This window comes from Diabrotica virgifera, chromosome 3, assembly GCF_917563875.1.
Source record: "Diabrotica virgifera virgifera chromosome 3, PGI_DIABVI_V3a".
Taxonomy (NCBI): domain Eukaryota; kingdom Metazoa; phylum Arthropoda; class Insecta; order Coleoptera; family Chrysomelidae; genus Diabrotica; species Diabrotica virgifera.
This window is the reverse complement of record NC_065445.1, coordinates 90695973-90717576: the sequence shown is the minus strand read 5'-3', so window position 1 is coordinate 90717576 and position 21604 is coordinate 90695973. Positions and strand designations below refer to the sequence as shown.

The 21604-nt window shown below is 34.0% G+C and overlaps 1 protein-coding gene across 4 annotated transcripts in view; it reads right to left on the bottom strand.

Moving 5' to 3' along the window:
* The window catches only part of LOC126881913 (actin-related protein 2), a 53784-nt gene that overhangs the window by 8861 nt on the left and 23319 nt on the right, over positions 1-21604 (bottom strand). For all 4 annotated transcript variants that reach the window (XM_050646643.1, XM_050646646.1, XM_050646644.1 and 1 more), the window contains 4 exons: positions 20428-20586; positions 20217-20345; positions 4672-4860; positions 1365-1589 (listed from right to left, as the gene is read on the bottom strand). In XM_050646643.1, coding sequence (XP_050502600.1) covers positions 1365-1589; positions 4672-4860; positions 20217-20345; positions 20428-20586 — 702 coding nt within the window. The remainder of the gene's footprint in view (positions 1-1364; positions 1590-4671; positions 4861-20216; positions 20346-20427; positions 20587-21604) is intronic.

Below are 21604 nucleotides of genomic sequence, written 5' to 3'. Positions count from 1 at the left end.
TTCTACAATATGCAAGCCAGATGGATGCTGCAGTGAAGACAAAAGGGAAGGAATTCTACACTATGCAATTTACAACCCCCGTCTGCAGCTTGGTAAAGTTCCAACGGAAAATAGACCTAGTTACTCTATAGGAGTAATACTAATATAAAAATAAAAATGTATACCATTTTTATTCAGTTGCAATGCGAAGGCAAAACAATCTTATTTTTCACTTAGAATACGGAGCGCAGTCCAACACTCTGAATCGACGATCTTCGACTCTTATTGGAGTCTCATCGGAGAGACGTAGGCCTGCTGCTCCATACTCTAAGTGACCAACATTGAGAGTTTATCCCCTACACCGCAACTGACGTGAATGGATTAGGCGACTAGCGTCATCTGGCAATTGAAAGGCAAGTTTTTCTATCCTAATAGCGACATTAATAATATTGAAAAATATTAAAAATGTTACTAAAAGATTTTTAAATTGAAAACTTATTGGTCCATTTCCTTGGTGACACCTCCAAGGCTTCTACAATATGCAAGCCAGATGGATGCTACAGTGAAGACAAAAGGGAAGGAATTCTACACTATTCACACTTCTATTGTAGAAGCCTTGGAGGTGTCACCAGGGAAATGGACCAATAAGTTTTTAATTTAAAAATCTTTTAGTAACATTTTTAATATTTTTCAATATTACTAATGTCGCTATTAAGACTGCGCTCCGTATTCTAAGTGAAAAATAAGATTGTTTTGCCTTCGCATTGCAACTGAATAAAAATGGTATACATTTTTATTTTTATATTAGTATTACTCCTTACTCCTTACTACTTATAGAGTAACTAGGTCCATTTTCCGTTGGAACTTTACCAAGCTGCAGACGGGGGTTGTGAATTGCATAGTGTAGAATTCCTTCCCTTTTGTCTTCACTGCAGCATCCATCTGGCTTGCATATTGTAGAAGCCTTGGAGGTGTCACCAGGGAAATGGACCAATAAGTTTTCAATTTAAAAATCTTTTAGTAACATTTTTAATATTTTTCAATATTATTAATGTCGCTATTAGGATAGAAAAACTTGCCTTTCAATTGCCGGATGACGCTAGTCGCCTAATCCATTCACGTCAGTTGCGGTGTGGGGGATAAACTCTCGATGTTGGTCACTTAGAGTATGGAGCAGCAGGCCTACGTCTCTCCGATGAGACTCCAATAAGAGTCGAAAATCGTCGATTCAGAGGGCTGGACTGCGCACCGTATTCTAAGTGAAAAATAAGATTGTTTTGCCTTCGCATTGCAACTGAATAAAAATGGTATACATTTTTATTTTTATTAATAAATTAGTAAAAAAATAATTTCAATATCAAAAACAAATAAACAAAAACTCATACCTGTATAGTATTAAATACTAATTCGGCGATGCCTTGTCCTTCAACATTGATCAAATGCGGTTGAAAGAGGGCTTCCGGAGCCTCAAATCGTTCTCCTCCTACTTTGATGATTCTTCCGTCCGGTAAAGTATATGGCTCTACTAAAACCGTTGTTTCTAAAGCTAGACGCTGTTCAGTTTCTATGTCGTAACCTATATAACACAGCTTTTCTTTCATCATTCGTACCTAAAAAATATAATCAAGAATTTATTTAAAAATACCACAGCCTATCGAGATATTAAAAATAGAGTATCCGTCAAAAGGACAGTACCGGATGTAAAAATATATATTTATGAATTCTTCTTCTTCTTCTTTTACTTCTTGGAGATCTTTCGATCTGTTTAATTCTGAAGCTGCTTCTGGTTAAATTCCTGGGAAGGAGATTGCCAACTATCCCTCCATCTTTTAGTTGGTCTTCCGGATTGTCTTGAACCGGGCGGGTTGTTTTCTACGGCAATTTTTGGGAGTCTATTCTCATCCATTCGTCTTACATGGTTGTACCACATCCTCTGTGCTGCCTTCCCCATCTTACAATATCTTGAATTTTGCATTGCTCTCTAATGTCTGTATTTCGTTTCGTTTTGTTGGTGTCTTCGCGCACTTCTACGCATTTCTATTTATGAATTAATTTTTATAATCCATATGTTCAAAATGTGCACCATGGCTTTGCAAACAAACGGTTCTGAAGATCATTAAACATATTTAAGAAAACTGGTTTCTGCTAATGTTGAAAATATTATTATTCTTTGCCGTAGTTTTCCAACAGTTTCTGGCGGATTTTCCGAGCAAAATATAGAATTCTTCATCGTACCCCAAATGTAGGCAGCAGGTGGTGTTAAATCCGGTGAATGCGATGGATACTCGAAGTCTGTGCGACGAGAAATTATTTCCCTACCAAAATGTCCACGGAGCAAATTTATGGACCTTTCGGCTGTATAGCTTGTTGCGCCATCCTGCTGAAACCATTGCTTACGGATTCTTAAATTACACGCACGACAAAAGGTCTTTAAATCTCTGACAAAAGGTGTCACAATATTATGTCTGTACCGCTCTTGATCGACAATAATTTACTGCTCATTCTCGTTCTCAACAAAATAAGGATCAATTATCCCATGACCAGATACAGCAACCCAAATGGATACTCGACCACTGTGGAGAGGTTCTCTTGCAATGTCATTAGGACGTTCAAACCTAAGGAATCGATTTGTTTGTCGGTAGATGTAACCGTTGAGGTAAATGTGACTTTCGTCAGAAAACCATACGTTTCTTAAAAAATCTGGACATTCATAGACTAATCTCAGCACGACGCACAAAGGAGTATTAGGGTAACAAAACCGGAGAAAACTATAATAACGTAAATTTAATTTATTCTACCTGCCATTTCGTACATTTAGACTAATTGCTGGGTTTGGGTCAGGTAAATACTTTATATATAATGACCTGTTTAATATGATTTTAATTTTGAACTTATTTAATTGTTTATGCAAATAATCGGATTAAGTGTTGATAGCATAATGCATTCTAGGGATTAACTAAGAACGAGTTACTGAAATAAGTCTAATAAGACTGTAATGTTGTTCTGAAGCTATTTCCTTGTGGCATTTTTATGATTAATTATTTATATGGGAAATAAGCCACAATTAAAATGAAAAAAATAATTTTATTAACGTTTCGACGCCCAAATCGGTTGCCGTTGTCAAAATACAAAAGACTGTAACACAACAAATAGTCATAATTAAAGTGTATTTAGACTTTGCATACATTATAATATATTTTAAATATTTGTTTAGCTAATATTAATCGTCTTCTTCTTCGCTTTTATTTTCTTCCTGATCTGTATTATCGTCGCTATCCTCTTCATGAGATGTAGTTGGAGTAAACAAAATGGCGGAAGTAGGCGGATGATTTAACAACGTTGTTTGTTAGCCAACAAGTTTATTAGTACTACTATGCATAAATTGTAGCCCGACAAGACCCGACACATTAACAAAAACACTGCTGTTTGATAAATAAAAATATATACCAAAATAATTACTTTTATTATATGACTATAAATATGAAAAATAATTAATTATTCATTCAATTGTAATTTTAAAATAGAGTACATATCTTCTTCTGCCATATTCACAAAGTTTTTCCACTAAACTTCTCTACAGAAAACCACAGTATTAAATTTAAAATTCACAGAAACTAAAAACGCCGAGATCAAAAGCAATCGATTTCGCCAAGAACTAAGTTCTAACTGACCCAGCTGAGAGGTGCACACCAGGAGGTTGATTTATACCTACCATTAGATGGGTCGGTTACTTAGGTAGTGGAAAATGAGGTTTAGCCATGGTTTTATTTAAGTTGCCGATTTCGACTTTTGTCCGGTTTTATTAAATAAATACCCCTATGTGCGACGTGTAGATGTTCCACTTATATTCAGTTTACGTGTTGTTCCTACAAGACTTCTTTGCGGAGAGTGGATGATTTGGTTAAACACGCGCCCTTCATTAGTATTGGTACAAACTGTTCTTCGACGACCTGAAGAGCCTTTACGTTGACATAATACACTACCAGTGCGACGAAATTTCTCAACAACCGCTAGCATTACAGTTTTATTAGGGGACGCCTCGTTAAAATGTTGATATATTTCTGACACTTGTTTTAAACATGGGCCATTATTCCGTACTCCGTACTCCAAACTCCGTATGAGCGGAAATAATGTTCTACTAGAAAAACTTTTTCTTCAGTAGAAAGAACCATAATGACAAAGATTTTAACCATAACGTAATGTCAAGTTGACAACTAATGACAAGTATACCAAATATGATAAATGCAACTTGCGTGCACAATTTCACAGCCCTTTTAATTTCGGTACTATTTATTTTGGCGGATACCGTAAGATCGTTTCCATAATTTCCCTAGGGTATCACAAAATTTTTTTTTCTGATTATAGCGCCATCTACCAACAATGGGAAAAATTTTTTCGAATAAAAAGTTAAGTTCGCATTTAACGCGAGGCCCACAGAGGGTGGGGCTGGTATTGAGAGTGTTTTGTATAAACCTGAAGATTTAAAAAAATGCTGAATAAGTGTTTTTCAATTTTTCAATCCAATGTAAATTTCAACTGTCCCGCTTCCTTTGGCACACCAGGTATATTAATATATTTTTTATAGTCCTCGTACACAATTTGATGAATATTACTTATAAATTATTAAGTAGGTATCTGATTAATATAATTATAACATATTCAAACTCACTATTAGATAAAACAAAAACTTACGGTTTCAAAATCCGCAGAATGGTTAAATGCGTATCCTCTGAGCAATAACAATTTAATAAGATAACGGGTTATATCCCGTCCAGCGATGTCCAGTCTCCTAGTGAGGTGAGGCAGTGCGTATTCTTCATAAACTGGACATATATGGGTCACTCCATCCCCAGAATCAACTACAACACCTGATAATAAACCCTGAAAAAGAAAACGTGATAATATGCAGATGACTGAAATCGCATATAGTCCAGGTAGCCACTGCGCATCCGCTAGGAAAAATATGCTGATTCGGTTTTTTGCACAATCTTATTCAAAAAGGACCCCTTTTAACCAATTTGCATGTTCCCAGGTCAAAAAGTGCGTCAAAAATTATTTAAACAATTTTTTTTAAACAAATTGCAAAAATCGGTCTTTTTATCCCGGACAAAGTTTTTTTGGGGGTTTTGGATCATTCTGAACAAAAAAGGTTTCTCGTAACTTTTCTTGAATTGAAAATGGTTATTCATTTTTCTTTAACCCTTCACTGCTTGTTTTTTTATTTTTCGTTCCAAAAAAGTTTACAGACTGGATTTTTGTTACTTTTATGGGAAAAATAATAAAAAAAATTCAGAGCAACTGTTTTTTTTTATTTTGAAAAAATACAATTGTTGTTTATGAACAACATTATGCAAATAAGGATATCTCAAAACAATGTTTAGGAACAATGAAAATTTTTGAAACGGTTCTTCGTTTTAGTAAAGCAAACTGTTACACCACACTTTTCGCAGAACACATGTGTATAGCCATTGCACTGTGGAAATTTGCACCTTATTTGTTTTTCGGACCATACAGGCCAATAGTGAATTCCATCCATTCGAACGTCCTTTACTGGCATGACCTGTGTTGGACCCTCTCTTTTCTTTAGTTGTAGCGATTTCTCAGTTTCACTTGCTGAAGGTCTTCCCCTCTTTGCAATCGTGAATTAATATCCTGTCCTGCATAATGCTTCGGCCAGTTGTGTTCTAAACTGAGACTGTGACTTAGGCTTCGAACCCGTTCTATGTTCAGCTGAATTCTTGTAAAGAATCCAACTATTAGCAATGGTTAGATCTAGTAGATGGTAAATATTCTAAAATACCATTTTTTTACTCCTTAGAATAATTTTATTCCGCCCCATATTGCTCTGATAAAATTTACTATATAGCATAATGTTGTTTGTAAACAATAATAAGAAAAAGCATCGTTGTGAGAAAAATATGCGTAGTACTGTATACCGCAAGAAATCATGTATTTTACTTACCTTATTAATAACACGTAATAGCTATTTGTATAACAAGGGAGGAAAGTGCTACTTTTCCTCCCGAGAATGAAGTTTACTGCCAGACGCGTAGAGGAGGGCAGTAATCATTCAAGGGAGGAAAAGGCACTTTAACTCCCATGTTATACATATGGTTTTTCCACCTTCCTCAAATAACAAGTCATTTTTTCATTTTTACTTAATTTATTTATGTAACTAACCAACAAAATTTATTAAAACTAAAACTAACAAGTAGGTAAAATATAACTGTCAACTGTCAAATATAAGTCAAATTATTAATGTAAACATTGTTAAATCAAAATAGCTATTTGTATAACAAGGGAGGAAAGTGCTACTTTTCCTCCCGAGAATGAAGTTTACTGCCCGACGCGTAGCGGAGGGCAGTAATCATTCAAGGGAGGAAAAGGCACTTTACTCCCATGTTATACATATGGTTTTTCCACCTTCCTCAAATTAATAACAAGTCATTTTTCATTTCTACTTAATTTATTTATGTAACTAACAAACAAAATTTATTAAAACTAAAACTAGCAAGTAGGTACAATATAACTGTCAACTGTCAAATATAAGTAAAATTATTAATGTAAACATTGTTAAATCAAAATAACAATTTACTGTTTTTTACCATTTTGCAAAATACTGGGTGTTTTATAAATAAACGTTAAAATGTATAGATACTTACGTAATAGAAAATAGATATTGTACAGGGCGTCAATAAGTTATATTTCATAAATGACGTCACTTTTACTTTTCCTCCCTAGGGAGGAAAAATATTTTCCTCCCTAGGGAGGAAAAGTATAACTTTGCTCCCTACAATCAGGTCCGGAAAAGTATACTTTCGGTAGAGGTAGGTGGAAATAACAATTTACTGTTTTTTAGCATTCTGCAAAATACAGGGTGTTTTATAAATAAACGTTAAAATGTATGGATACTTACTTAATAGAAAATAGATATTGTACAGGGCGTCAATAAGTTATTTCATGAATGAAATACCATGACGTCACTTTTACTTTTCCTCCCTAGGGAGGAAAAGCACAACTTTGCTCCCTACAATTAGGTCCGGAAAAGTATACTTTCGGTAGAGGTAGGTGGAAAAATATATTTACTCAAATTACTTTGGTAGAACTAACCAAAAAATCTGAGTTGCGTGTCATTATCTAATCGTGTACACTAGGCACCTCTCTCTCTCTCTCTCTCTCATGGACCATCACTCCTAGTGGAGTATTGGGCGCATTTGCGTTTCTTGGCCGATAGTGTAAGACGGCTGGTGGCCAGCTCAGCGCGTCTTCTTGTGTTTATTCTCTGGTTAATCTGCGTACCAGTTCCTTCCATTCTCCTCTGTTTCTTGCTTTGTTTTTCACTTCCCCCCAACTTAAGCCGATTCTGTTGTGTTTTCTGGTTACTGTTTTCTTCCAGGTATTATCTGGTCGTATCCTCTACCTTGTTCCCTCAGGTTGATATTCGAGTGCTTGTCTTGTGATGTTACTAGGATCTTTCCTTAACGTATGGCCGATCCATTTCCATTTCTTCTGATTGTTGTTATTATCTAGTTACAATCCAGTCTACCAATATAAGGAACAAAGTAGGAGATAAGATACAACCTTAAAACTTAATGGCTACGACTACGCATTTGCTTCTTCCATTAAGTATTTGGGAATGATTTTGGATCGTAAATTGACTTGAAAATTACATATTGACTTTATGATAAATCGATGTAATAAGGGTCTAAATTTTCTTAAATCAGTTTCAAGGATTTGGTGGGGAGCTGATGTTGAAACTTCCTTGCTTTTCTATCGATCATATATTAGATCTATAATTGATTATGGTAGTATTCTATATGGCTCAGCTTCTAAACATATTTTAAACAAAGTAGACGTTGTACAGAACTTAGGACTCCGTATCTGTTTGGGAGCTATGAAATCAACTCCAAATAAAGCTTTACATGTAGAAGCTTTAGAAATTCCATTCAATTATAGAAGGAAATATCTCAGCCAGAAATTTTTAATGAAAATTCGTTACCTAAATATCGGTCTTTACCAAAATATTAACAAGCTGAATGTAGCGGATTTAACTAATAAATACTGGAAGCTAAAGAACTCTCCTCCACTTTGCGAGGCTTTTCGAGATCTGTTAAATTTTGACTGTGATTTTAACATGATTGATAGTTTTGGACTTGAAGATTTTCATTCTTTTTTACATACAGTTAAATTAGTAAAACCAAGTTACCATAAAAACAGTAATATTAGCTCTAACATCTTAAGAACATTCTTAGATAATTGGCCAGATTCTATAAATATATATACAGATGCATCTAAGACGTTAGTTGGCACTGGATGTGCCTTTTTCATACCTGCTACTAAAACAGAAAAAATATTTAAGTTAGGCCATGATTTTTCTATCTTCCGTGCTGAATCCATAGCAATTTATGAGGCCCTGCAATATTTTAAAGAATCAGAAGGTATATCTGCAACAATTATTTCCGATTCACTCTCTGTTCTTCTTGCTATTCAAACTATAGATTTTCCCAATAACAATTCAAATATTTATATCCTACTAATTAAGAAAATCCTTTTTGAAATTCATAAAAATAAAAGAAGAGTGAACTTTTTATGGGTTAAGGCTCATATAGGACTAACGCATAATGAATATGTTGATAGTTTGGCTAAAAAAGCTATTGAATATGGTACTTCACATAATCGTAAGTTTTGCATATCTGACTTAGTTAACACTATTAAGCATCGAGTTAAAAATCAGTGGAGTCAATCATGGCGAGATCTTTGTAAACAATCCAAATCTCAGTATTCACTGAGAATTCTCTCATAAATACTGCATTGTTAGTAAACAACAATATCCACAACCTGATTAATCTTTATCTGCGATCAAAATAAATGTAGATTTTTGGTATGTTGTTTTTAAACAACATGATGCAGTGAAGGGTTAAGATGCGCCGTTTTATAAACGATTTAAGTTATGAAAAAACGCAAAATTGGCCATTTTCAACTCTGAAAAACAATGTGAAAAAAGGAACATTTTGATGTTGTCAAAGGTCACAAATATTCTTCGGACATCCGTTAACAAAATCCTGAAGCATTTTAATTCATAATATTAATCTAAAATCTAAACCCTAGTTTTTTAATTTTTAATCAAGCGCGTGTTCAATGATTACCTACCCGCTGCCACGCGCGGTGTTCCTATATACCGCATCTCTCGCACACTCATGCTAAGTAAACATACCTTGCTGGTGCTTACATTTAAAAGGTAAGTATATTGCATTCTTGCTTTAGGTATCTAAATCTAAAAAGTATTCATTTCTTTAATATTGTATTTTAACCTGAATAATAACTTTAATAGCTTGAATTTAACGTCGCACGATAAAAGATTAAAGAAATTAATACTTTTTAGATTTAGATACCTAAAGCAAGAATACAATGTACTTACTTTTTAAATATAAGCGCCAGCAAGGTATGTATACTCATAAGTGTACACTCAGCATGAGTGATGAGTGTGAGAGAGATGCGGTATATAGGAAAAAAAGCACGCGGCAGCGGGTAATCATTGATCACGCGCTTGATTAAAAATTAAAAAACTAAGATTTAAATTAATATTATAACCTAAAATTCTTCAGGATTTTGTTAATGGATATTCGATGAATATTTGTGACCTTTGGCAACATCAAAATTTCCCTTTTTCATATTGTTTTTCGGAGTTGAAAATGGCCATTTTTGCGTTTTTTCATAATTTAAATCGTTTATAAATCGAAAACGGCGCATCTTAGAGAAACGTTCGTAATAGAAACCTTTTTTGTTCAGAATGATCAAAAACCCCCAAAAAAACTTTTGTCCGGGGCAAAAAGGCCGATTTTTGCAATTTGTTTAAACAATATTTTTGACGCACTTTTGGACCTGGCAACATGCAAATTTGTTAACATGGAATAAACGAACCCGTCACTTTTTATCAGTGACATTTATAGTAAAACTGCTTTTAATGACATACATTTTTTTTTTCGAAATTTTCATCAAATACATGTCGAGTATGATGCAAAAGTATGGAATAAAATCATTATTTCAGAAACAGGCGAATTTAAAAAACAAATACATTAATACATCAATTTTAATTTTTGAATGGTCATAAATTGTTATACAGGGTGTCCAGAAACTCTACCGACAAACGAAAACAGGAGATTCCTCAGATAATTTTAAGAAAATTTAGCTTAATTCACCTAGTCCGAAAATGCTGCCTAAGGGAGCTAGAGCTCTTTGAAAATGGCGTCTTGTAATTAGTTTTTATTAAATAACTCCAGAACGCTTCAATTTAGAAAAACGAAAATCGTCCAGAGTATATTTACCATCCAGAGGTAAATCGATTCCATCCATTGCGAATTTCTAGTACCGATCATAGGCGTCCGTTTTGGGTAGGGCAACGGTTATTTTATCACATAGCTATTTTGTCTTTCACTTTTAAGCATTTTTGACACTGGATTATTAAATTGTGAGGTATTCTAGTACTAAAAGGTACTCTTGCTTTAAATCAGTAGGACACACGGTTTTCTAGAAAAATCGATTTGAAAATTTTTCGTCTTTTGAATTTGAAAAAAAAAATTGAAAAATTAAAGAAAAAAACGGTGTATTTTACCAACTTGCAAGAGTAACTTTTAGTACTAGACTACCTTATAACTCTTAATACTCCAAAGTCAAAAATGCTTAAAAAAATTAAAGACAAAAATGTTATGCGATAAAATAACCGTTCATCTACCGAAAACGGACGCATATGACCCGTACTAGAAATTCGCAATTAATGAAATCGATTCATCTCTGAAATATAAATAAACGTACCAGTTTTCGGATTTCTAAATAGTTTTTTTGAGATTTTTTTTGGAAATTCAAAAAAAAGAAAAATTTTCAAATCGATTTTTCTGGAAAACGGTGTATGATGTCGACTTAAAACAAGAGTACCTTTTAGTTGTAGAATACCTCACAATTTAAAAATCCAGAGTCAAAAATGCATAAAAATTAAAGATAAAAAAGTTATGCGATAAAATAACTGTTGCCTACCCAAAACGGACGCCTATGACCGGTACTAAAAATTCACAATGCATGGAATCGATTTATTACTGGAAGATAAATATGTGTACCAATTTTCGTTTTCCTCAATTTCTAATTGCTCAAAAACTAATTACAATACGCCATCTTCAAAGAGCTCTAGCTCCCTTAGGAAGCATTTTCGGACTAGGTGAATTGGGTTAAAATATATTAAAATTATCTGAGGAATCTCCTATCTTCGTTTGTCGGTAGAGTTTCTGGACACCCTGTATATGTGTTGGAAATTACGCCATCAGTATTGGCGTAATGACATAATCGACGATTTTTTGAATACAAACAGAAATCACGGGACACCTAATTTAAAAGGTCCCCTGATCGTCTTTGCAACGATGTACTTTTCAAATATTTATTTCTACAGGGTTGACCAAAATTGCCAAACTAAATTAGTATTTTGTATGTAAAGTAATTTGTATTAAAAAAAATCGTCGATTACGTTATTACGCCAACATTGATGACGTAATCGGCAACTAGTGGCGGATCTAGACATTTGCCTTGGGAGAGGAAATTTGCCTTAGGGGGAACTTCCAATGAAACACCAATCAAAAGACATAAAAAACATAAACCCAAACTACATAAAAGACATAAATAATAACTTATATGCATTAATTTCCCCTAATTTTCCTAGTTAGCGTGTTTATTGGGTTGAATTTGTCTGTCTGTGGTTTAAGTTCCATGTCAGCTAATATATTTTTATGTTTCAACAATTTTTTTCTTTAATTGTGGACCTTGTTAGGGGGTCTAACTTACACTTTTCCCCTCACCGTAGGTCCGCCACTGGACCAACCCATATATAGTAATCGATCGCCATTCAAACATTAAAATTGACGTGTTTTAAGATTTTTTTAAAAGTCGTCTGTTTCTGAAATAATGAATTTATTCCATACTTTTGCATCATATTGTATTATGTCAGTGTGGGCCAAAGAAAACAGTCCACCTCGAAATTTTGCAGTATTTATTAGATTTTAAGGAAATAAAGAAACAGGTCGATTTTTGATCTAACGGGGACACATTTTTACGGTACATACATCTGTCATTTGTCAACCCCCTTCCACTTCCCCCACCCCTTATTTTTAAATAGGAAATAAAGGTCGTGTGCTAGCTCATTTGAAAGGTTATTTATTTCTCTATTCAGTAATATTAACATTGACTTAATTATTTATAAAGGGTGTCCAAGAAAAATTATTTTGAAATAAATTAATTGACACAAAAAGAATGTATATAATTTACTTAATTCAAAATACATTCTACTGCTGTCACAAAACAGAAAAAATGCTTTTTCATAAATAAACATTGCTTTCGCTTGATTTCAATGTTCAAGCTGCCACCCATCTGCACCTTGGTAGGTTGAATATTGAATTTAAGCAACAAACAATGTTTATTTATCAAATAAACATTTTTTTCAATTTTCTCAGCAGTAGAATGTATTTTGCGTTAAATTAATTACATACATTCTTCTTTCTGTGTCAATTAATTTAATTCAAAATAATTTTTCTTGGGCACCCTGTATAAATAATTATGTCAATGTTAATATTACTGAACAGAGAATTAAATATCCTTTCAAATAAGCTAGCACATGACCCCTATTCCCTATTTAAAAATAAGGGGTGGGGGAAGTGGAAGGGGGTTGACATATGACAGCTGTATGTACCGTAAAAATGTGTCCCCCTTAGATCAAAAATCGACCTGTTTCTTCATTTCCTTAAAATCTAATAAATACTGCCAAATATCGAGGTGGACTGTTTTCTTTGGCCCACACTGTATATTAAATACTCCTTATTGCGGTTTCATATTCTCGGATTGAAAAAAAAAATTGACCACTTCCTGTATTATTATAATATTGAATAATACGCAGCTTGATAAAAAATACGGAAACAAAAATTTTTGGGTATTACCTGTAATTTGTATACACGTAGATATAACGGTCGAATGTTTGTAGAAATTATTTTTATAGTAAATAATATTATAAAATTAACAAATTTCTAAACAAACCAGATAAATTTATGCTAAAATACGTCCAACAAAAATATTTTAAAAGTGAAAATCAAAACATTAAATATTTAAATTTTTCCGATTCTACCAGAATTGGAAACGACTGGGCCGCATACTAGAACCTCATTTTGTAGTAGAGTTTATCAAATGTAGGAAACATTTCATTTTTTTGCCTATACCCTATCCCTACATCTTCGATCAGTCGAAAAGATCTAGAATTCTAGGAAAGCTATTGTCCACTTTGCTCATTTTACAAAGATGATATTATATTAATGAGCAGTATACAGTGGTAGCACCTTTATTTACTCAGTTCACTCTACTAAAGCTCAAGTGTATTGTAGAATTACTTTAAAACCTAATACAATTCAGAACTACAACACTGAAATGTCCGGCATGGATTTATGAGATCAAAAACCCTTTCATATTATTATTCAGCATTACGAGGAACAAGATGACCAAAGAAAGTGGCACTATACTTTTTCGAAATATTTATTCACAATGTTTACGTTATTTTGCACAAACGAGTTCAAATATTATTTACCTGCAATTTAGAGAAAAGTTCATAAAGTGTGTGCTTGGAGAAAACAAGCCCAAAAAGACAAAAAATGTTAAACTGGAAAAATTTCGTTATTTAACAGATTTACCACTAGCAGAGAAAAAAGAAAAGCCAACCATGCTGAGTTTGTATAAGACACAAAAAATCGATATTACTGCGTAGCATGCGAAGATAAGCCAGCTCTGTGCGTAGAAGAGTGTTTTAAGAATATCCACAATGTTTAAAAATATATTTTCCATATTTTACTTTCATTCCAAATTTGTACCTTCTCGTAGCTGGTATCTCGGTACGGATTGTTAACTATGGAATTTTGACACTGAATAGGTTAAGGAATTGTTTGCCATTCCAAGATTTTTCGGACTTCAGGGTCTTCTCTTCTCGCTACTTCAGTGCAGCTTGGCTGTAAGAGGCAATAAATATTGCTAACAGTTCTACTTGAAATGTTTTAAGATTATTTCCGAAGGCTATTGAGAGTCTGGTGGTAGGTAGCACCAGTAAGCTCTGTTCCTACCACATCATGTATTGACCAAAGTGTTGTAATGAGCGACGAAATGTAGTTAAACCAACCCTACACCTAACGGTGTAAACCATAATATAACCTGTCGATTAATTGAAGAATTACTGTTGTTCATTTGCTTAATGCCCCAAAATTTTTATCCGTCTAGCGTACTCACAAGCTTTAATGCTTTGTTATTAAACTTTCCTAAAGAAATTGGATTGCTGTTAAAAAGTGAACCATCATCATCATCAACAACAACAGCTATTCCATCCATCGTCGGATGAGCCTCCCTTAAGTGAACCAACCAAGTCGTTAAATTGACATAATATTAAGATCTAGCGCCCACGGCACAACTGCTTTAAAACTAAAGTCTGAAACCGATTGCACTCGCAACTATGTTGTTATCTCAGCAGCGTAAAAGCAAGGGGATTCACCCACGAGTCAATCTTCCTTTAACTGGTTTCCAATTGGTTTTAAACCGTTTTTTTAAACAGTTGCGTCGTGGGCTGAATCTTACGGTTCGGTGTCGGAAAGTTGGTCGAGAACACTTCGTCGACGGAAAATTAGTCGACAACATTTGGTCGACAAACACTTGGTCGAATGCACAATTCAGCGAATGTGCAATTCGTCGACGAACATTTGATCGAATGGATTTTTCATCGACAAAGACCCAAAGGGAATAATGGTGACAAATGAAGGATTATTGATTTTTATTTTTTTTTTCAAGATTTTGTTTAAATTTTCTGCTGTAGTCTAAAATGCTGATAAGTATCAATTGTCCGGAAATGCTCCATTCGCAAGTGCGCCGACACCAAAAGGAAGAACGGTACATCACTAATTAAAATATCGGTTTATATTTGCTGTCTACTCTCCTACCGCAGCCAATTTTTTCATTAAATTTACAAATAATTAAGATTTAGAAAAAAAAAATAACAAAACCCCAAAAAATAAATAAATTCAGATATGTATAATACAATATTCCAGTTAACAAAATAAAAACCAATAATCCGTCGTTTGTCACCATTAATCCCTTTATCCTAAAGATAAATAACAGTTTGTCGACTAAAAATCCATTCGAAAAAAATGTTCGTCGACGAATTGTACCGGGTGTCCCAATAAGAATGGCTCTCGGCCATATCTCAGGAACCGTTTATAGTACAGCTTTGAGAAAAAAATATTTATAACAAAAGTTGCCTCGGGAAAAGCCTGCAAATTATTTTCATAATTGTAGGTTCACCGCTAGAGGGCGTAATTGAATATCAAAAATTAAAAAATCAAAATTTTACAAAATTTACCTAATGAAAGGGCACTGGAAATCCAATCATCGTATTCTTCATAAAATTCTGCACATATTTGATTTCACAAGTTTAAGTCTACCTTTGCAAAAAAGGTGGGGGTGAGTGGGAACCTTCTTATGAAAAAATGGCTGTAAGTCCGGTTCTACTAAATCGAATTTTGCATACTTGGTCTTGTTGAAAACAGCTCTTTTTCGTCAATGTGTCTTATTTTCGAAATAGCCTAATAAGTAATATGCAAGCTAGGAGGCGTTATTTAACTATTTTCAGAAATCTAGTTTTCTTTGGAAAATATTAAATACAAGTATGCATTTTTAATCATGTATTACAAAATTAGACCAAATTATCAACATAATACCGAAAACCGCATGTCGATACCTTTTTTCTATCTCGAGATATCTTAAGAAATGTGTAAATTTTAAACATAACCGTTACTGTCACCGGTAAACAAGGTTAAGGAAAAGTAGTGTGCTATGGAAAAAACAAATAAACATTTTCCAGATGTAAACGTATATAATTAATTAAAACAACAATAAGACAAACAACACTATAAAATATAACAAAGAAATAAAAGCAACTACTTACTTAGTCTTAATGACTGCCTAAATGTTCAAATTGTTGTCCATCATTTTCGATGTAAGCATTTACTCTTTCAAGAGTAGATTGAATAGCAACATATTTAACTGTTTTAGACTTTTATTTATGGGGACGGATTAAAGACTTTGTTTTTGCCGCTAGGCCCACTACTCGAGAAAACATGATCTAGAATCTAGAGAATACGAAAAGCCATTCAAAGCATTGCGAAAGCAGAAATTGAGACTGCTGTTCAATCTACTCTTGAAAGAGTAAATGCTTGCATCGAAAATGATGGGCAACAATTTGAACATTTAGGTCGTCACTAAGTACGTAGTTGCTTTAATTTCTTTGTTATATTTTATAGTGTTGTTTGTATTATTGTTTTAATAATTAATTATATACGTTTACATCTGTAAAATGTTTCTTTGTTTTTTCCATAGCATACTACTTTTCCTTAACTTGGTTTACCGGTGACATTAACAGTTGTTTAAAATTTACACGTTTCTTAAGATATCTCGAGATAGAAAAACGGTATCGACATGCGGTTTTCGGTTATTATGTTGCTAATTTGGTCAAATTTTGTAATACAGGATTAAAAATGCATACTTGTATTTAATATTCTCCAAAGAACACTAGATTTCCGAAAATAATTAAATAACGCCTCCTAGCTTGCATATTACTTATTAGGACATTTCGAAAATAAGACACTTACATTGACGAAAAAGAGCTGTTTTCAACAAGACCAAGTATGCAAAATTCGATTTAGCAGAACCGGACTTACAGCCATTTTTGCATAAGAAGGTTCCCTCTCACCCCCACCTCTTTTCTTGCAAAGGTAGACTTAAACTTGTGAAATCAAATATGAGCAGAATTTTATGAAGAATACGATGATTGGATTTAGGTAAAGTTTACAAAATTTTGATTTTTTAATTTTTGATATTCAATTACGACCTCTAGCGGTGGACCCACAATTATGAAAATAATTTCCAGGCTTTCTTCGAGGCAACTTTTGTTATAAATATTTTTTCTCAAAGCTGTACTATAAACGGTTCCTGAGACATGGCCGAGAGCCATTCTTATTGGGACACCCGGTACGTTCGATGAATTGGGCATTCGACCAACTGTTTGTCGACCAAATGTTGTCGACTAATTTTCCGTCGACGAAGTGTTGTCAACCAACTTTCCTAGACCCCTTACGGTTGACTGTTACCGCAGAAACAGACGAGCCACTCTGCAGCGTGGCTACTGAGTGGAGCCACAAAGTGGCTTAGACAGGCGATTTTGTAGCGCCGATGATTTTGTAATGGACGCCACTAGCAGCGAGATGGGCGACAGTGGCTGGCCACTGTCGCTCGTCTGGAATGGCACGTTTAATTTACATAATAATTTACGGCTAATCATCGGAAGCTACTTTGTGGCGCCACAGAGTAGTGCTGCAGAGTGGTTCGTCTGTTTCTGGGGTTAGGCTTAATGCCCAAAAATTTTTGTCCGCTATACATGCGATCACAAATTAGATTGCTGTTCATATTTTTTCTAAACATTGCCAAATTGACAATTTCTATAGTGCCTCAAAGGAAAACACCCAGTTTCAAATTTTCCTTCTTCGGCTTTTTCCTTTACGAGTTCGCCGTTTTCGTCCTTCACAGTACTCTATTCTCCCAGTAACCTTCTCTGAGTTCTCTATCTATCATAGCATTTCCAAGTACCTTTTTCCTATCATAGCAGGTCTTCCTCTCCATCTTCTTCCTGACGGGTCCTAGTCCAATATTCTTTTTGGCCACCTGTGCTCTGGCATTCTATGTCCGTACCACTGCAGGGCTCTGTTTTCCAACTTTTTGTAATTAGATAAGGCGCAAACGGCGGGTTCGTTGGGAAAAATATTCTCATGAGATTTTTTTGCATAATGACATTCGTGAGACACCCCAGAATAAGGTTCAAAAAGTCGCCCACGCAAAAAGTGGTCCAAATTGTTTTAACAATTTTTTTAATCAAATTGCAAAAATCAATGGACCATTCTGGACAAAAAAGGTCTCATAATTTTTCTTTAAAGTTGATCTTTTTCGAGTAATAAGCAATTTAAAATTTGAAAAACGCGAAAATTGCCATTTTCAAAGCTTAATAACTCGGTTAAAAATTATTATTATGAAAGTAAGGAAGTGACTAAATCAAAGTTTAAAGTCCCCGCTACATGATCCTGAAGAAATCTGTGTCATCAATTTATTACTTCGCTGTTATTTTTAATTAATAACAATGAGCGGTTAGATCGTATTGACACGGCTGTAAATGTGAGTGCGAGTAAGATGTACAAGTGGACTGCCGGAATGGCATCTCTCTCGCACTCAGCATTTACGGCCGCCTAACACGTGCATGGCGTTCATTATTATTACTTAAAAATAACAGCTTAGTAATAAAATAATGACATAAATTTCTTCAGGATCTTGAGCTTTAAACTTTGATTTAGTCACTTTCTGACTTTCATAATAATGACTTTTAACCGAGTTATTAAGCCTTGAAAACGGCCATTTTCGCGTTTTTCAAATTTTAAATTGCTTATAACTCGAAAACGTTCAACTTAAGAGAAAAAATATAACAGACCTTTTTTGTCCAGAATGGTCCAAAAAATCTAAAAAAAAAATTGTGGGGCCAAAAATATTGATTTTTGCAATTTGATTAAAAAAAATTGTTAAAAAAAATTTGGACCACTTTTCGCGTGAGCGACTTCTTGAACCTTATTCTGGGGTGTCTCATGAATGTGATTATGCAAAAAAATCTCATGGGAATATTGTTCCCAACGAACCCGCCGTTTTCGCCTTGTCTAAATTGAGAATTCTACTCAATTCTTTTCCATATTTCCTCTGTTCTTATTCTATCATCTCTAGTGAGTTGTAGACAGCTTGTCATAAAGTCCAATTTAACAGTTGAATTGGTTTAGATTTTCCAACAAGAAAAAATTATCCGTTACAATATTCTTAAGTAATCAACGAAGTTACAACTTGCTCTTCTTTCTCCGAATTCCTAAGGATCTACGATCCCTAGGATGATAGACTATAATAATTTTATTTATACTGGGGGTAGACTATAATTACTTTTTTCTTATTTATGTTATGCACATTCCTAACTACACTTACCGGCACAAAATTCCGCCACCCAAAATTTTTGAATAAGTTTGACAATGTATAACTTTATTATTATTTGTATTATTTGTACTCCGATTTTCAAGATTCTTGCACCAGTTTGTAGGTACATGTATTGATATCGTTTGGTATTACTCCGGTAACAAAAATAATTGCTTGCAGGGCATTAACAGGGGTGAACGAAAACGTTGTAATTTCTCCTAATTTTAAACAATTCTGTGGAAAAATGGAAGAGCTGATTTTGTTTCATAGTCCTGTCATACTATCCCGGAGGCATCACTAAAATTTTGTTTTTTGAATTATCCGAATATCTCTTTTCTTGTAAGAGCTGTACCATTTTTTGTAAATAAAAACACTGATTGACTCGTAAAATACAGGTTGAATTGATAAGATTAGAATGGCCCGCATGCAACCCAGACCTCAATCCTATTGAGCATTTATGGGACGAATTAAAAAAAAAGCTATTCGCCGTCATCCTAGGCCTTCAGAAAATTTGGTACAGTTATGGCTCTCATAGAGGAATATCGGGCTATTCTCCAGGCAAGGAAAACACATCTTTATTCGATGCCAAACAGATTGTGAGCAGTCGTTGCTGCAAGAGGTGGACATACCAGCTATTGAATTATTTTGTTTTGTTGTTAATTTTGTTTTGTTTTGTTAATTTTAGTGCGCTTGATAATTTTAATGAAATAAACCTTCAAGGCAAGTTTTTATTTACAGCTCTTACAATAAAAGAGATATTCGGATAATCCAAAAAGCAAAACCTTAGTGATACCCCCAGAATAACACAAAAGGAGTATGGAACAAAATCAGCCCTCCAACTTTTCCACAGAATTTTTTAAAGTTAGGAGAAATTACAACGCTTCCATTCACCCGCGTATAATGCCATCTAAGCAAAAAATTTTGTTACCGGAATAATTTCAAATGACATCAATACATGTACCTATAAACTGAAGCAAGAATCTTGAAAATTGGAGTACAAATAATAAAGCTATAGATTGTCAAACTGAATCAAAAATTTTGGGTGGCGGAATTTTGTGCCGGTGAGTGTATTTATAGAGCATTTCTTCGCGAATAAAACATTTTAATTATACATGTATGTTACTTACTTGGGCATAAAGAGTCAACACAGCTTGAATGGCAACATAAGCACCGGCAAATCCATACTTTTCAAACATAACTTCAATCATTTTTTCCCTATTTTTGGTAGGGTTCATAGGAGGTTCAGTCAGTAGTATCTAAAAACACACTAACTATATAATCTTGTACTAGTCCAAAGAAAATTAAACTAATTGAGAGATGGATAAAAATCAATCTTACTTTGGTATCTCTTGGATTCAAGTCCATCTTTTTAGGACCAAACGTATAGTCCCAGACATGGCACATATCTTCCCAATTTCGGACGACGCCATTTTCCATTGGGTAATTGACTTCTAAAAGTGATCTAAGAGCCGAAGCTTCATCTCCTACCATGAGATCCTGTGTTAAATAATGATTTAGAGAAACAGCTAATAAAATTACACAATATATTACTAGTTTCAAACACTAAAAACATCTAGTTGCTAATGTTGTTAATTCAAATTACAACAAAGTTTTAGGTTTGTTAATTAAGGTTAAAATACTATTATGATTATTGGATGTCAAGAATTTAGCTAAGAAGACTTTTTTTTCATTAAAATTCTTAAAAATATAGGTATGGAATAAATAAGTTATTAATCTCTATGTTATGTTAATTTATAATCTACAAAGAATTAGTGGAGTATACAAAGTATGTTCCAAACGTAACCGAACTTTGTTCATACGTTGCCTCTGTGGGTACTGGCCTGGATCCCGCGTACCAAAAAAAAAGTTGATTAATAGCAAGCTGAAAATTTGTTAATAGCTTAACGTTGTCTAGTCGGACAAACTTTGATGTACGGGAACACTGGAACAGGGGAAGTTTTAATTCTGGAACAGTTTAAAAATTTGGAACGTCAGATTTCGAAAATGCCCCATGTATTTTGTCGGACAGAACTTTCAATTGATTTGTTACCGTTTCATTAAACTCTCATGCAAAAATCAGACTGCTATTTATCACCAATATAATTCCTGTCACTTGACATGTTCTTCGTGTTAAACTTATTAAAATGCCTAGTTGGTGATAAATACCATCCTGAGTTTTTGCATGAGAGTTTAATGAAATGGTAATAAATCAATTGAAAGTTCTGTCCGACAAAATACATGGAGTGTTTTCGTAGTCTGACGTTCCAAATTTTTAACCTGTTCCACAATTAAAACTTCTGTTCCAGTGTTCCCATACATCAAAGTTTGTCCGACTAGACACCGTTAAGCAATTAACAAATTTTCAGCTTGCTATTAATCAACTTTTTTTGGTACGCGGGATCCAGTACTAATTAGTGTGGTCACTTTACTAAGTTGCCATATACCGCAGTTACCAATGGAAAGTGTATTGTCAAAGCCACTTCTTTTATGTCATTTTTTTAGTCCAGAAAGCCAC